This window comes from Macadamia integrifolia, chromosome 3 (genome assembly GCF_013358625.1).
Source record: "Macadamia integrifolia cultivar HAES 741 chromosome 3, SCU_Mint_v3, whole genome shotgun sequence".
Classification (NCBI taxonomy): domain Eukaryota; kingdom Viridiplantae; phylum Streptophyta; class Magnoliopsida; order Proteales; family Proteaceae; genus Macadamia; species Macadamia integrifolia.
In genome coordinates, this window is record NC_056559.1 from 3,002,080 (window position 1) to 3,019,616 (window position 17,537).

At 39.0% G+C, this 17,537-nt stretch overlaps 3 protein-coding genes across 3 annotated transcripts in view; 1 reads left to right on the top strand and 2 right to left on the bottom strand.

The window, feature by feature from the left end:
* Nucleotides 1-287: 287 nt before the first annotated feature.
* Nucleotides 288-1,070, bottom strand: LOC122073701 (zinc finger BED domain-containing protein RICESLEEPER 2-like). The gene has a single exon (XM_042638325.1). It carries the CDS (start codon nucleotides 1,068-1,070, stop codon nucleotides 288-290), a length of 783 nt encoding a protein of 260 aa, XP_042494259.1.
* Nucleotides 1,071-6,131: 5,061 nt separating this feature from the next.
* Nucleotides 6,132-7,980, bottom strand: LOC122073471 (TLC domain-containing protein 5-like). Its single transcript, XM_042638062.1, has 5 exons — nucleotides 7,581-7,980; nucleotides 7,353-7,493; nucleotides 6,893-7,012; nucleotides 6,686-6,781; nucleotides 6,132-6,448 (listed from the first exon to the last, which is right to left on the bottom strand). Exons 1-5 carry the CDS (start codon nucleotides 7,797-7,799, stop codon nucleotides 6,341-6,343), a joined length of 684 nt encoding a protein of 227 aa, XP_042493996.1. The 5' UTR covers nucleotides 7,800-7,980; the 3' UTR covers nucleotides 6,132-6,340.
* A 2,699-nt stretch (nucleotides 7,981-10,679) lies between these two features.
* The window catches only part of LOC122072598 (mitochondrial fission protein ELM1-like), a gene marked incomplete in the record, with an annotated part of 11,113 nt that continues 4,255 nt past the window's right edge, over nucleotides 10,680-17,537 (top strand). Inside the window, 2 exon segments of the mRNA XM_042636959.1 lie at nucleotides 10,680-11,219; nucleotides 13,434-13,669. Of these exon segments, the coding sequence (XP_042492893.1) occupies nucleotides 11,037-11,219; nucleotides 13,434-13,669 (419 nt within the window).

Sequence of the window (17,537 nt, forward strand, 5' to 3'; positions counted from 1 at the left end):
CTTTGTAATCCCAATTGCTTACAAATTTCCAAGAATTTTACTTTTCTTGCATGTGATCCTTTCACATAGGCTATACTAGATCGCACCAACACCACAGAGTCATCTATGTGTTTCAGTCCAGCTTGTACAATAAGATTAAGAATATGTGCACAACACCTATTATGAAAGTGTAATCCTCTACATAAAAGAGCATTCTTCAAATTCAAATTTTTCTTCAGCAAGTCAACAAAACAGAAATTAGCTGTGGCATTATCTAAAGTAATTGAAAATAATTTCCGATCAATACCCTAGTCAGACAAGATTTTTGAAACCATTTCACAAATATGGATGCCAGTGTGTGGAGGTGGCATGATGCAAAACTTCAACAACTTCTTATGCAACACCCAATCCTTATCAATGTAATGGGCAGTCAAAGCAATGTATCCATCATTAGTGATAGATGTCCATAAATCACTTGTCAAAGAAATCCTCCCAGGAAATGAGTTAAGTAAATTCCTGATTCTAATGGACTCCAAATTGTATAACCTCAAAATATCTGACATTTGTGTGTTTCGAGCAATATGGGTATAGCCCGGAAAAAGGTATGTAATTAACTCTCTGAACTCCTCATACTCAACAAAAACTAAAGGTAACTCATGTCTCACAATAAGCTTCGTAATTTTGTCCCGCACAAAATCTTGGTCAACTTTTTGGTCTCTTAACATCACTTTCCCATCATTTACACCAAAAATCATTTGGGTGCTTGTGTTTCCTTTGTTTTCCCTTTTTGGGCAATGTAGAATATGTCTCCTAAGGCTTCCAGTACCATTAATATTACTATCAGCCCTATAAACTTGCTTACATCTTTTGCATTCAGCTCGATTCTTTCCATCATCAAAACCCTGCCCATCAATGATTGTGAACTCATCCCAAACTACACTCCTTCTTTTCCTTTTGGTAGTTGCATTTGTTTCAAGTGTTACGACACTTGAAGGTTCTGTTGATGGAATTCCAGGAATATATGGTCCATCATCAGACATAACATCAGCATCTGACCCACAATCGGGCTCATCTTCTATATTGATGGGCATTTCTATAATTAATAAGAAAACATAAATAAGATATTAATAAAATAAGAATACCAAGCATTACAAATTCAAAAATGACCTCTTTAAATTAGCCCTATATAATACACTATTGCATGCTGAAATTTGATTCAAACACTCATATTTGAAGAAGTTGAAAAAACATAAATAAGATTCAAAAATAAAATACGGAAGGATAAAATTGACTGAAAGGATATACCTGGGTCCTGGAGGCTGGAGTACCAAAGAAAGAGCTGAAATTTGTAGAGAGAGAACTTGAAGGTTGCAGGGGTCTCAAATCGGCTGTTGGATGAGGGAAACATTAGTTCTCAATTAAAACACAAGCTTTACAACTTTACCTGTCGTCGCTGTCGATGTGCAAACCGTGCAATAATGAAGGAGTGATGTAATTTAAATAAAAATGAAGGGTAAAATAGTCAAGTGAAAATGTCTGACGCATCTTTGCAAATAATTTATACAATATACAAAAATAATTACCAACTCTTGACATAGACCTTCAGTGTTTATATGCACCAAACTGAATTGGAAAGTTCTATATTATGATATTAAGGGGGAAAACAAAGTAATACTGATCAATTCAGTCCTTCAATCCCCTCATTTCAATCAATCAGTAATACATAAGATTACTTTTCTTATAATTAGGTAAAAATGACTATAAGGACAAAAGACACTAAATAATGTACATGTAGAGATAGATGCAGGTACAAAAATGGTCTTCAACAGAAAGAGAACATAGATGTGGCTCGTGTGCAACTATATATTGACAGCTAACTATTGTATCAGCAAGAAAATCAGCAAGTTATTTTGCAGTAGTCAAAACTCAAAAGTCAGAACTAGGTTTATACAAAACTCACCTTGTTGCCCCTTCGGCCCTTCCTAATTAGAAGACATTAACAAAGTTTTAAAATGAAGAACTACTTTGTATATGTATAATGCAAACAGGAGCCTAGAAAAGGTACCACAGATAGAGTCATAGAGATAATGAAAGAATCCTACAGATTATGGCATTATGCTATTCAAAATCGAGCTATGTAATTAGGCACACATTTGACAAAGAAAAAAAAGTAAAACATAAGCATAACAGCCTACGACCTCAAGAAGTCAGAGAATCAGAAGAAAGAACTCAACTAAAAAGAAGTTGGAAATCGAGAAGGGGAGAGAGGGAGGGACGAGAGAAGGGAAGTGTATACCTCGTCTGTTTCAAGAATCAGCCAGTGATCTCCATCTTCATGGAACAAATGGGCATTCTTTTATGGTCGATTTGCAGACCTTTACGATTCTGATCCAAGATTCTGTTCTAGAAGCTTTAGCGCTGATCTGTTGAACGAACTAAGGTAAGAAAGCTTACAGCCCCCGTAGATCTTCTTCAAGTTATTGTCATTGAATGAACTTAATCTTACGGACCCTCTTCGGTGTCATTGATTTTCGACCCAGTATTATTAACATTTGTGATGAAAAGAGGAAAAGAAAGATGACGTTTGGTAGAAATTGTAGTTGTTGGCCGCTGCTGCCTGCTGCTCACTCTCTCACGGCGTCACGGCGTCACGGCGTCATGGCGTCACCAACCTGGGCTGCCTGCTGCTCACTCGCTCTTTGAAAAATTAGGGATTTAGGGTTTTCAAGTTTTGAAAGGTTGAAGACTTGAAGCCGTGTTTTGAGGTTAAAATGTCGAATTTGCAATTTTATATTTAGGGGTTAAACGGTGGGCTCGGGTCGGTTTGGATCGGTTCCGGTTTCGGTGCAAATTTCCGGCGCTTTCGGTGGCCCAACGGGCTAGCCCGAACCGAACCGAGACCGGATTCAATTTAATATACAAACCGAAACCGGCCCAATAAGCCATCGGTTCGGTTTGGATCTGACTTAATCGGTTCGGTCCGGTCCGGTTTAACCGGTCCGGTTTGGATATTGACACCCCTATATTGAAGTACCATTTGGCATTATAGGAATCAAAGAAACCCGGCAATTTGTAGGACTCATTGTCCTTACATTTAGTTTCACATAAAAAAATAATAACTGGCCGTATGGCTTTACAATGATTGGTCAAGCATTTTTTGGTAAAGGGGTTATGTAAACCGTGAACATTCTAAGAAAAAAGTATCATTGTGTAAGTATTACAGAGCACAAATGTTAGATGAGATAGTAATAGCTATACCCAGTAAAACAAACAGTGGCAACAATAAACTCTAAGTACGGAGAGAATAAAGAGAAATTATAGCTTAAGAGTAATATATATCACGATGGCTGAGAGTAAACCATGAGAAAACAACGCAAAATAGAATGAAAAGATAATGAGGGTCAGCATTTTGAAAAGAGGAAGATAAGGTAGAGGGTTGTACCCGGTCTGACGAGTCATCTCCAGCCCGAATCCCAACCAATGCTCGGTTCTCCACCCCTTGAGTATTAGATTGGGCGTGTGGGGATCAGTCTGAGTCCGAAGAAAAATCGCTTAGCCATAACTTGAGTGCATGGAAAAGGTGTTGGGGTGGGAGGATGTGGTTATGGACTCAAGGATGAAGGCTTTCAGGCTTTGGAGTTAAGGTCAAAGGTGGGTAGATGGGAATTCCTCTTCCTCTTCCTGCTTAACTCAAAGGCTTTCCCAAGGTGGCTGAATGGCTAGGTCTGTGAGTTGCCACATGGTATAGTAGATTGACAAGCATCAGTTGGGTTGAGACTTTGGGAGTTGGGTTTATGTTGCTAGTAGAAATGTTGGTGAATTGTAATGGAGGCATTTGGGGGTAGTTTTAGACCAGGTAATTCAGGGCAAGCAGTGTTATGGGTATTACCATGCATGATTTGGTTTGATGGCCCAACCGGTGGGGCAACATTCAATGGTTGGGCGCATGACAATGTGTGGAAGGGGGTTAAAGGGAAGGGCAGTGGTGGGAAGAATCCAAATACCAGTCCAGTGCTAGCTGGGCCATCTATATTACCAGTGTTGTGGACTTGTAGTTCATTGGAGCTTTCCATAAGTGATGAGATGGGGTCAACCTGTTTCTCCACAAATAAGGATGCAATAGATAAGTCCTCTGTGTCTTCCATCGATTGTGGTGGGAAAGGAGCTGGGTGCCCTACCACAGGGTGCATATCAGGACACTGTTGGGATGGATCATCAGACCAAGGCCAATTATTGACCATGATTGGAGAAATCAAGGCATTGTTGAAGTAACCTTTGGGTGGAAGTGGGATACCCATATCATCCTTGTCAAAAGGGCAATAATCTGTACTATGGAGGAATCGGCCACAAGTGAAGCAGATAGAGTGTAATTCATATTTAATGACAATGGGTGTATTATTCCCATAGTTGTTCCTGATCTTTGAAAGTAGACATAATGCCAGGCTTTTCTTGAAGAAAACTTTGGCCCTTGCAGTCAAGGGTGGAAGACCTAATTCCACGGGGTTAAGAATAAGATCAGTGCACTTGCCAATACCAGCAATGGCTTCCCGAAAGGGGTTTTGCATAGAAGCATGCATCGGGTATACCCGAAATCTGAATCCACAAAGGGATGAATTGTTGTTCAGCCTCATACCATCAACAGCATGAGGCATCAAATGTAGAAGGGATACTAATCCACCAGGGAGAGTTTAGCAACACTCGATCCCTATACAGAGAAGAAGAAAATTCCACAAAGAAATGACCTTTGTTATAAGAGACAATCAATGAGGCACCTTTTGATTCCCAAAGTTGAACCAGAGAGTCCTTTAAGACATCTCGAGTTGGTTCCGGAAAGCCAACGACATATCCAAAAAGTGAAAGTGGTGAGGCCTTGTAGCCAGTAATAGAACCACTGTTCCCTTGCATAGGTTTTGGATACACTAGTGAGTTTCAAATAGACCGATAATGGCTTCAGTGAGAGGATTTACTAGGCCGAGAACGGCTGGGCTTACTTGGAGCAGGGATGTTGGCGTGATCGAATGCCAGGGTTTGGGTATGCACATTTTCAGAAGGCGGAGGAACAGGCTGTTTGTGTCGGTGTTTGGTCGAGGTCGACATCAGCTCAGCTGGTGTTGTGGTTGAGGTCGATCGGAGCAGTAGAAGTTGATCAGTGTTCAGGGTAGCAGGATGGAGTGATGAGTTAAAAAGGAAATGGAGGAAGAGGAATTGTTATGTCAGTGTGAAAGAGAGAAAAGGTGTTGGGTGTTTTGTAGTGAAGAGGATTTTGTAAATTCCAACAAAGGGTAGGATGGGACAAGATGAGAGAGGTAGGGGGTAGAGGTAAGAGGGTCAATGCACCCAAGATAGAACTTAAACAATTAGTCTTCAGAAAACAGAGGAGCATCGGTGGGAGGGCCTTCGCCGCCGTCAAGACCAGGTAATGGGGAAGGAACGCCGGAGAATGGGGAGGGGGCCTAGACCGGAAAGAGAAATGGAGGTAGGGAAGGGTGTTGAAACAGATTTAGGTAGCAGCGAGGGTGTTCGCCATCAGGTTCCCTTCAGCTCCCTTGCTTGTCAAACGACCTAAGCATAGAAAAATAAAAATTACACCACGTGGACATCTTTTTTTTTTTTTTTTTAAAGTGAAAAAATGACCTTTTGAACAGTATCGGCTCGATATGGCTCATACATATGAGTATCAGTATCGACGGCAATTGATACCATAAACTACGGGCCTGTTTGATAATGTTTCTGTCTTTTTTGTTTCAAGAAACGATCGAAACATAAATTTCCGCTTTTAGAAACAGAAACGAAATTGAAGGTGTTTGATAAGTCATGTTTTTAGAAGTCGATGGTAATCAGTGAAAGAATTGCCACAAGTCGTTTCCAGAAACGGCGAAACAAGTGGCCTAGGTCGTTTCTTGAACCATAAATAAGTAAAAATTTCTATTTCTATTTCTAAAAATAAGTGAAACGAAACAGTTTTATCAAACGCTTTTTGCTCCATTTCTGTTGTTTCTGAAAACAGAAACGACAGAAACGCGTTTCTTGAAACGTTATCAAACGGGCCCTACATCTATGCTCGTGGCACCAGTACAGTGCCCTTTTTTATGCTTGCAGCAATCCTAGGGGATCCAAAGAAGTCATTGTAAGCACCTATGTCAACTCCTCTCTCACAATAGAAAATTTTCATTGATTCAATTCTGATTTGAAGTTTCTTTCTTGGTACATTTCCCAGCTGAGTTTTAAGTATCATCTCAGATATAAAAGTTCCAATGCTTAGAGAGAAGGAGAAATAAGCCTTCCTAGATCAACAACATGATATCAATTTTCCTTCTACATCCCTCAAATATCATAGAAACACACATGGGGCCTTCATGCTTCAGGTCAATTTTTTAGATGTATTTCTCTTGGTCAGTTTGTTCTTCACCATCCTTGCTATCTTGTAGAACCAGAAAGCACTCACTAATTGCAATCCGAGCCCCATCGCCTATAACCAAAACACAAGACACAACCAGTTAAAGGAAACAATATAACATCTGTTTTTTCAACATTAAAAAGAAAAAAAAAAGGGTCATGGGCAGGGTTTAAAACCAGGATTCAGGATTCGGATCAGGGTAACCCTAGTTTCAGTACAGGATTGCGCCGATCCGGATTGGCTGAGATAGGTTTTAGTGATTGATTAAAAACAAATAAGAAGTATGAGTAGTGCAGATTAACATCTCACCTTTATGAGTAGTGGGTTGTTAGCAGTTAGAGTCACATAAGTGAGGTAAGGTCCGCCTACCATTCTTGCAAATGTGAAGATTACTGCAAACAAAATCTACATATAATCAAAATTAGTGTAGCCTAATCAAGAAATCAGATAATATAAACTATAAGTGAAACGCATAGAAAACAGAAGACACTTAGGGTTTTAAGAAATGGAACTAACATCAGCAGCTAAATTAAGGTCAGTATCTCTGTAACCAATTTCTTTGAGAAGTTCCCTCATGTGGAGAAAAGGGCTGGAGATCTCTGTAATCCACAGTGCTGCAACCATCTCTGATCCACACTATTTGGATAACAAAACAATATTATAATATGCAATTGTACATGTAAAGATAGTCTTCTCAAAGGCAAAAACTATACAATTCATAAAATGTTAATGGCTTATAACATAAAATGTTAAAGGCTTATAACATAAAATGTCAAAGGACTACTGTGGATATAGAGACTTTTTTTATTTAATCTAAGTAATCTTCCTCATGGCAGCTTTAGTTCACATTTTGAAACTTATTGGAGGATCAACTGATTGAATGCTTGAGGTTACAGAATCCTTTATAATATTTTGAGCATCAAAAAGCATTTTCAAGATTGCAAATGAATTAACCAGGAGAGAATAGAGTACTCACCCTTTTATAGGCAAGGCCAGCCCCAAGTCCAAGAATGCTAACCAGATGATGAACTGTATTATCTATGTTCACATGGTCATCAAACAAGCAACATGTGAGATCATAAATGAGGTAACCAAGAGTAACAGCCAAAGTCTTCATCTGCAAGAGCCAACAATAAGATCAAAGTTCATCCCCTGAAATTCTTTCACAGTATCAATCAAAGTATCAAGTTTTGGAGAGAGATACCTGTGAAGGAGAAGACATAGAAGCCAAAGGACAAACTGGGCATCGCCAATCCTCAACAGAGAGAGAACACAAAGTGACTGCCAAGGAAGCATGGACTGTAGAAACAATGCGGTTGCAGAAACTGAATGAGCGTTTTGGGAAGATTTTTCTGATCAGGATAAAAGCTGTTGTCCATGAAATAAGTGCCCAAACCAGCAAATTCAAAATGTAATCTTCCATCTAGCGATCTCTTGCGAATCCCAAACTAAATCCTCCTTAGGTAAAGAAAAAATCTGTCACAATGAAAGGAACCCACATCAGCGGAAGAAGAAGAAGAACACTGGAAGGGCATGAATTAGAAATTCCAACTCTTCCGGAGAAGCAAGTTTCAGAGAGAATTGAATTTGACGATAAGAATACAGCTTTACTGATCTTCTAACGACCCTTATTAATTTCTAGTAGCTGGATGTGGGTGGGTTAGGTCAGAGTCATCATTTCATTCAAAAATTACAGGCGACGGCCAATCCATTCTACCAATGTTGAAAGTCAAAATTTCAAATTAGTTGAAAAATATATGAAGTCAATAATTACAGATTTTCAGTTCTTATATATTTGGAAAACGTCATACTTTTCACTAGATGGGTTTCATTTCAGATTCACAGAGAGATCATCAAAAGGGTTAATCTCCATTTATGAACAATTTCCGAGTTTTGAAAGCAGGATGCCAGGACCTACTTTTCAACTCCACCTTTAATAGTAACTATCCGTAGGTATGTGTTGGTGTACGATGTCTTGTATTCCGTCGCAGTTTAATTCAGGGAGTACTGATGTAGCACCTCAACAGGCAGGACAATTGTTCCGCTAATTGGTTAACGGGCCGTGGTGGGGTGTAGGAGACGCAACTCCTTGCTTGAATTTTTATTTGAGGGCAATTGTGTACTTTTCGGATTAGGATTTTTCACTATATATTTGTAGCGATGATTTCTTTCTCTGTAATGCAAGTAATACTGAAAAGTGTGAGGACGAACGCTGTAACCCTATTCTCCATTGATAGTGAAACAGGATCTCATCTCACTGGGGACGTAGCAACCTTACGAAACCTCGTAAAATCCGTGTACATTATTTATTCTATTTTTTTATTATCTTGTGCATCGATTGAAGATTGTATTTCTACAATATAATATCTCTCTCTCTCTCTCTCTCTCTCTCTCTCTCTCATATATATATATATATTTCTAATCCTACCCTGGAAACTCAGATCTCTTCCGCAACACCAGTAAAACCTACGCACGTGAAATCCTTCATTGCTTTACGGTTTAAATTCTGAAAGTTAAAAATAAAAAAAATTCTGAAAGTGATAATACGTAACAGATCCATCCCAACCCCGTTAATGGAAGAGTCTTCTCCCACCCAACATCCAAGGTGATTTGACATTATGGTTGAATCTTAATAACTGTGAATTGTCATCATTAATTTGCAGCCTTGCTTTCAATCCAATCAAAAGGTCATATCTTGGGAATTAAGAGGTCTCTTCACTTCCACCTCCATTGTGGGTCAGATGTGAATGGGATCACATGTATTCGTCCATCCCAATTTTCGACATGGAAATAGGACATGAAGATTACATTCATGTTTTGCAGGAAAAGAATAGCCAAGACGCCTGACTGCCTGAGACCATGAAAGCCTAGGACCTGCTGCAACGAGACAAGCGCTAACCAACTGAGCAACTCTGTTTTCTGCAATAGAAATGGAACTTGGGCTAGGCGAGTTACCGCCGACCACCTCCATTAACAACCCTTTAGTTGTAGGAACCTCTTTCAGAAGACAATGTGGAATTGACTTGTTCTTCATTCAGAACTGAACTCCTCGGCTCCCTTAGCTTCTCTGCGTTGTATAGTTACTCCCCCAGTTGAAATCCAACAAATATCCAGAACTACAGCTTTCTGAAACTGATAACATTAGTTAGTTAATCAAGATTTTTTTTTTTCCAATTTTGCCGTATATCCTCCTCTATACCTGCAACTCGCTGATTCCACACCCTCCAACTCTCCAACCCCATCCCTTACCCCTATCCCACCTCCCATCACCTCCTTCTGCTACTCCTTGACCCCTACCAATCCTGCTTCCCATCATGTTGTTATATATATATATATATTTTGGTATAAATACCCCATGTGGTTACATGATCCTAAACCTCTCCTTTTATGTTGGCTGCTCAACCAGGAAAAAAATCCCCTGTTTTTCTTATCCTTGTTTTTCCTTGTTTTGTTACCTCCAGAACACGACACGTGGATAATTTTAACATCAACGGTCAAGGTTGGGTGATGATTATTACATCCGGTGCGTTGGTCTTAAAGTTGTCCACGTGTCGTGTTCTGGAGGTAGCAAAACAAGGAAAAACAGGGATGAGAAAAACAGAGGATTTTCATCCGCTCAGCCACGCCCGACGGTTGGGAGCATCCTGGGCACACATCTCAAGGGTTATCTAACCATAAGATGTGTGGTGGGCGTCGAGTGTAGCTAAAGAGGACTTGAATCCATGGTTATATTCTAACTCCAAATCATTTCATATTTGGTTATTAATTATTTTACTTATTATTCAAATCCCTTTGGTCTAAAAATTAAAATAAAGTTGGAGAAAAGAACCCAACCCACATGTATACCTCTACTTCCCAGCCCCAATACTTATGTGTGGCTTCCCCATTGGCCTGTGTCTGTGTGTGACGCAATGGCCGTGCAAATAGACAGGATTCTATTGTAGATGGTGGGAATCAGAGGTGGGACAAAGGTAAGTGGGCATGCAGAGTTGCAAAGAGCGTCTATGAATTAAGTTGTAGGTACAAAGGATATCATTTAATAAAATGATCTATAAAAAAAAGGGTGAGGGTTCCTAAAAGACAGGGTGGTCTCTATATTAATGCAGAAAGCCAATGAAGCACTTAGTTGAAAGATGGTGGTAAGATTTTCATCTTTCACGAGGGATGGAATGGTCATTTTGCTGCGTATCGGAGAGTAGAGGTCACACTTAATTTATACAAAAAAAAAAATAAAAAACACATCTGGGAAAAAATTGGCATCGGACAAGAGCTTTAAGTTTTGGTGCATACTGCATTGTATAAAATCAGTTAAAAAGGAAACTTAGAAAAAGTGAGAGAGAAGCTTGTTGACGTGAAGAATTCTGGAAACCAAGTCGCAACGAAAGCTCTCTGTAACCGCCACCAAACCCTAGTGATCTATTTGCTCGATTGAGATGGAACTCTTTTCTTGTTCAAAATTTAAGAGTGATTCGAAGTCCGAATTTATGTAAAAAAGCAAGAAAGGAACTCAAAATTCATTCTGTCGCATATAAGATTTTCGAAACCCTTCTTTTCTGTAAACTTTATTTTTCCAATATAAAAAGAGAGATACATAAAACCTAGCTGCTTTCTCATCTATGCTGTCTCAATTGAAGAGGTTTGCTTAGAATTTTAGCATCCGATGAGGGCAATCAGGCTTCCTGAACCGCCTAGCGGTTCTATTGGCATGCCGGAGATATTTGAAGGCGGAGTTTACAGTGTTATTAGGCGCGCGGTGATAATCGGAAATGGTTTTGCTGGTTCGGAGAATCAGAGTTTTGGATTGGTTCGCGCTCTCGGGCTTTCAGATAGGCAGTCGTTCTATGTGAGTTTTTGCTTCCCCTGGTTTCTTTTCTCTTTTAATTTTGCGATTTTTTCCTCATCCCTTAACCCTCTCTCTTTGAATTATTGAAAATATTACATTTTTCTATCTCTAATGTATTGTAATTTCTGCACAACTCAGTGGTTAGGTCTTTCACCATGTGTTTCTTTTTGGAATTCTGATGTTCAAGTTTTCCAAAGGCTATTTTAACCATTACCATGTGATGTTCATTTTTTTATGAAAAGATTTATTTAATTTTTAGAAGTGATTACTAATTCCTAAATATTGTTAACTTTCAGAATACTGAGCCAGTGTTGTGGTAGCCTAAATGCATGCTGGTATGAAACTATGTGAATTTCTGCCTGTCCATAATGTTTCCCAGTTAACATATCACAAAGCTTAGTTCATTATTAAAATGCTTAGCTGAATGGTTTACCATTTATTGTTACTTAAATTATTGTTTAATCAAATGGCAACACCCGAGAAGGGCTGGGGGTGAATTGGGTGTGAGGTTTCTCAAACTCAAACACTTGAACTGATGGAAGGTCTTTTATTGTTAACTAGTTTTGAAATTAGAAGGCATGATAAACTTGAACACAATCGAAGATGAAGGAAAAGAAATAACCAAACATGACACAAGCGATTTATAATGTTTCGGATTGTCGATCCTACATCCACTACCCCAGTCCACCATACAAAGGATTTTGTTTTCCACTATAGGGATTTCTTTCCAAATGGTGGGAGTCAAGCCTTACACACGAACCAGTCCTTTGGATTGGCACCTAGACCTCTATGGCCAAGGATTTCACTACTCAATCTCAGTCCTTCGGGTTGAGTACTTGGACCAACTGGCCAAGGATTTCCGTTCTTGTACACCACCTATACAATCCATGAGCTACTCCTAGCTCACTCAATATGCAACAAAATGACTTCTTCTTAAGTTTGTAACTATGCCAATGAAGTTCACTGAATCATCACGAGATCTTTCTTTCCCTTTTCAAAATGATATCTCTTTTTAGCTTGGATCAATTGTTTATTAAGTCCTTGTGACTCAATTTTTTATATAGGCAACAAATAGCCGTCTAGAGTCAAGCTCGGGTTTTCAAAGATATTTGCATTTAAGTTCAAACCAATAATGGAAAGAATTAATTCTTCCTCCATAACCAAGGCTTTCCTAAGTTCCAAGAAGAACTAGCCGTTGGAGCTCTAATTCAAACTTACTAAGTTCAGATCATTAAATACTTTTTCATGGAAGGCCGTACGCCACCACGGAAGACCACGAAACAGAGAACTCAAAATCCACTGTTTTTTGTTTTGACAAAAGCTCCCAGGACCGTCTGTCCATGAGTCTCCATCTAGTTTTGCGTCGAATTTTAATCTTTCAAGCACAACTTGCTCTCTAATAAGCTCTATTCGAAGTCATATCTGATACGAGGCCTAAACTATGCATGTCTTTCTTTATCACTTCTCCTAGTGTTAGTTTAGGCATGCCCCTGGCTCTTTTAGATCCTTCAATCTGAATCAAATCACTCCTTCGTGCTGGCATCCCAAGGCCTTTATTGAACATGACCTTGCCATTTTAAACGAATTTCTCGTAGCTTACCATGTATCGGAGCTACTCTCAACTCAGCTCTAATATGGTCATTCCTTACTTTTCCTTCATAGTTTTGCCACATATCCATCACAACATCCTCATTTCTGCTACATTTAGTTTATCTATATGACGCTTCTTAACTACATAACATTCTGCACCATACATTATAGCCGATTGTATGCCAGTCCTATAAAAATTTTCTTTTAAGCTTTAAAGTAATACGCCGATCACACAATATTGGATGCACCTCTGCACTTAATCCATCATATTTTAATTCTCTGAGCAATATCATCCTCTATATTTCCTTCTTTACTTATGATTGAGCAAGTTACACACCATATACACTTTACATTTATCAGATATTTTTTAAAACAAGATATTGTTGGTATTCCATGTGTGGAATTTTTTTTTTCCAGAATTTTTGTTTGCATATTGACAGCAATCTGAAGCACGTGTTACTATTTTTTTTATAATTATGATATGATTTATGGTGTCATATATAGGGGCATAATGTTTATTCTTTTCAGAAGTCAACAGACATTTTGATAACGGGAAAAGATGGTTTTACTCCATATCTGATATTTTATCACATTCCCACCATTAACATCTTGACCTCATTGCAGCGCGTTACAAGGCCAAGAGGAGGAATCAATGAGTGGCTTCATTGGCTTCCGGTTTCTCTCCACAAAAAACTAGACTATGTCATTAAGCGGATTTGTGGTGATTCACGATTTCTAATTGCCGGGGCAAGGAAACTGGTTCCCCTTGCTCCTCAAAATGGTGGGATTTCAGGCTTGTCAACTGTTCTAGAGGCTGATGCAAAACATTTAGCAACAATTGCTCGTGAGTCTTTTGAGAAGTATGTTTTCTTTTAGGTGTAATGTGCATTCATCAATTTATGTTTCTTTTAGTTTTAATGTGCATTCATCAATTTCCTTTTCTCTTCTCATACACGAGAAACAACCTGTTTCCTCATGATTTAGGAAGTCTTAAAAATGAGAGAATAGTTTTGACTTTCTTCCAAAAATATCTGTTTTGAATTTGGAAAAGAGAATTAAGTACTGGAATTTGATCCACTTACCAAGGCATTGAACCTTGTCAGATTTTGGTTGATTGTGTTTTGCACCTTTTTTAACCTATGCAACATCAGATTAAAATTTGAGCAATTCTGGTAGTTAACTGTAGCTCTTGTTATTTGGTAAACATGAGATATGCATTCAATCCTCTTACTTTGTTTTACTTAGTACAAAACATCTTCAGCAGTATTAAAAAAATAACTTGAAGCCAATCTGACAAATATTCAAGAAAGTGCTAGAATTTTAGAAGAGAAAATAATATTGGCAAAATCTCTTAATAGAATGTGGATTGGGAAATTGCTTTCCAGAAATGCTGTGGTTGCACCATGTTTGTATAATCTATCCTAAGAAGACCTGATGGGTTTTGATGCCATGCTTTCAGAGAAACTCATACATCAATAATATCTGTGCTCGTAAATTATCCATGTAATATAATTCATAATCCGGTAACTCAGAGCCATGTAGTGAAGATTTAGAAACTCATACATTGATATCATCATTATTAGTTATTGCAAACTTAAAAAAATTCACATGTATATTCTTTAAGGGAAAAAGGGTGGGTACACTAGTGGGTTACCTAGGAATAAAGTATGCTAGCGTTTATTGACCATTGGAAGATAGTTTACATCTAAACTGTTTGTAACTGTTGTCTTGCATAACCTACCCACCACTGGCATTCTACAGTCCTCCTTCTCCCTCTCCTCTCCATCTCTGCCTCTAGCTCCACTCTCCCTTCTATAAATTCCATCGATCCTTCACTGCCCCTCTCTTTGATCTCTCTCCCACCCTGCCTTTACAGTCCCCCCACCTGCTGTCTCTGCCCCTTCCATCTTGGATAGGGACGCAACAAACCCTAACATGCATAAAAAGTGGGTGCCTTCACCTGCATCTCTCTTTTTCTCAACCGGCCGTTACACTGTTCTCATCTCTCTCTTTCTCGCCATTGCCACTGGGCCCATCGCTGCTGGTTGGAGCTGCTCCATCTCTCTCTCAACTGTCTGTTTCAACCTCTATCTCTCCCTTGCTCATTGCTACAACCTGAACCCTCATTTGTCGTTCCAAATCCATCTATATGCTATTGTACAATCTGGGTTTAGGCATTATTTGAATCTGTCGTAACAATTTTCCCATTTATTGGAAAAGATTGATTGATTAATGGAGTCTTCAATTTTTTTTAGCTTTTATAAATTAAAGTTATTTGCGCAGCTTATTTACTTTCAATGAGAGCGTCCATTGATCTGTAACAACGGTTAGAATGTATGGTGTCAATGGAGGGGGGTGCCGACTGAACTGAATGGCAACTCCTCACTTTTGAAGAACCGTACGCATTAGAAATCAGAAATCTAATTGGAGAAAACTAAAATGAGAAATTAAAGAATTGAAGGAAGGCCGCTAGAGCTAGAAGCAAATCCAGGTTGGAAAACGAAGTAAAATGTCAAAATCCACGAGTTTAAAACTTTGAACTTGAAAGGAATTGGAGATCCTACCTTCGTAGAGATGTTTCAGAGATGCCGTGGTTGTTGAAGTAGTGAAGTTCTTGGAAGAATAGAGAGATAAACCTCGTAGTAATGGAGGAAAGTAATACTTCAGCGTTGTTGGAGAGAGAGAGAGAGAGAGAGAGAGAGAGAGAGAGAGAGAGAGAGGGGCTGGAGGAGAAGCTGAGAGAGAGGTCTTGTTCCAAGAGGGAGAGGTCAGCAGCGGCATGGGACAGTTGTAGGGGTGGGGAGATAGAGAAGGTGTAGCAGCGGTGAAGTGAAAGTTTGAATTTCTGCTTCCATCTAACGGTTATATTTAAGATGACCAAATCCTACGGTTAAAGTCCCGTTAGCACATAAGATTCCAAGGTGACCTGCTAGTATACCTATCCCTCTCCCATTCTTCAATTTGTACATTAAAAAAAAAAACCCCATAAATGATATCAAGTAACAACCTCACACTTATAGCTAAAGAAAACAAATGCAACAAAAGGAATCAAATTATGTTAAATATTGAAAAGGACATTGCAATTTTGGGGATCTGAGGATGAGATGTCTGAATCCCTAAACTGTTCTCAAAGGAAGTCAAAACAGAAAATTGGTTTTCCTAAAATTGTTGGATTATTGTTTGAACTCTTGAAGAAAGTAGAAAGGGGGGGGGGGGAACCCAATAAAAAACCCCAAAATTTTATTCGTGTCTGAGTTCAACCCTTTTACTGAGTCGACTCTCGGCTGCATTTTCTGAGTTTACTGATTCTAAGACCCAGTGACTGAATTGGAAGTGATTGAAGGAATCCTCTGATACGACTCACCGGAGGTATTGAGTCGATCAAGGTCACATTGAATCACAGGATTTTGTGTATACTTAATGACAGATCCATAAACCCAAGGCTCAGTCTCAAGTCCTGCCTTCACCTTACTACCTATTAAAGAGAGATTGAAGTTGCGAAGGTTGTAATTTTTTCCTCTGCTCTTAGGATCTATGAATTATATGATTGAGTTCTTTGATTGGAATGATTCTTGCGTCTTACACTTTCACTATCTAGTTGCAGATCATATTATATGACCTCCAGCCCAGATATAGGTTTATCGTCGAAAGATGTATTGATCTTTTGTGGGACAACGATGCTTGTTAGGTTGTGTTGGACTAGACAGATGCCAAGTTTGGGGTCACTTACCTTCCATACGAGAAAGGATCTCGTGGAAGTTTTATGTAAGGTCTTATTGGAATCTAATTGGTAGAAGTATTGAAGTAATGCATCTAGATCTAATATATGGCATCCATTTGAATGAATGGAAAAAGGGGATCTAGAACTGCACCAGAATCTGAGGATTATTTAATTCTGATGTGCATACTTTGTCCTTTCAAAAGGGTTTGTGACATGGTGTAACCCTATATTTATACAAGGAACTTTTGCCTTTATAGGTCCAATATAGAGACTTTGCTTCACGGGACCCTTAATTCTGCAAGGTGGCAGGACGATATGGCAATTTAGAATCATTGGATAGGCAGGGGATGGTTCAATAGGCTGCATGTCAAATTTCAGGCTGAAGTTCAGCCATATACCCCGGGTGTATTGGCATGCATCCCCATGTTTGTCCAGGCACACATACTGCATTGTGACTAGGTGACTAGTACTCTGCACACTTCCATTTCCTGGCTTTTTAAAGCCCTATTTTTTCACTTGGCAAATTCCATTTGGCCTGAAACTTAACATGTGAGCAAGGGACCTAGGGGTCTCTCTCCACAGTGGTAGAAATTTGATCCTGGCAAACTCGTATCATTATCTCCTAGTTAGTAGTTGCAATTTTTTTTTAAGTATTTGCGAGATTGTTCTTTCACTTTTATTTTCTCCCTTCCATAGTTTTTAAGGCGCTGGTAAGGCGACGCCTTTCCAGCGCCTTGGCGCTGATGTGGTCTAGAGATGGTAAGGCAGTGCTCTGCCTTATGTGAAGTGGCGCCTTATGGGTTTTTTTTTTTTTAAACACATTTTAAAATTACTTGATGAAGATTCCAAATATAGATTTTTTATTGGTAGGTGTATGGTTTTATTAACACTTGAGATGTATGGGATCAGCTTTACTCCACCAAAAATAACCAAAACAAACAAAACAAAAACCCGATTCACAAACAAGGTTTGGATTTTGTCAAGGGTTTTAAGAAAGGGCTTTGAGA

Coding starts and splice junctions, on each gene's coding strand:
- LOC122073701 (XM_042638325.1), bottom strand. CDS start 1,070: ATGCCCATCAATATAGAAGATGAGCCCGATTGTGGGTCAGATGCTGAT.
- LOC122073471 (XM_042638062.1), bottom strand. CDS start 7,799: ATGGAAGATTACATTTTGAATTTGCTGGTTTGGGCACTTATTTCATGG. Junction 7,494..7,580: donor CTATGTCTTCTCCTTCACAG/GTATCTCTCTCC, acceptor TGGCTCTTGCAG/ATGAAGACTTTGGCTGTTAC. Junction 7,013..7,352: donor CTGGCCTTGCCTATAAAAGG/GTGAGTACTCTA, acceptor TTATCCAAATAG/TGTGGATCAGAGATGGTTGC.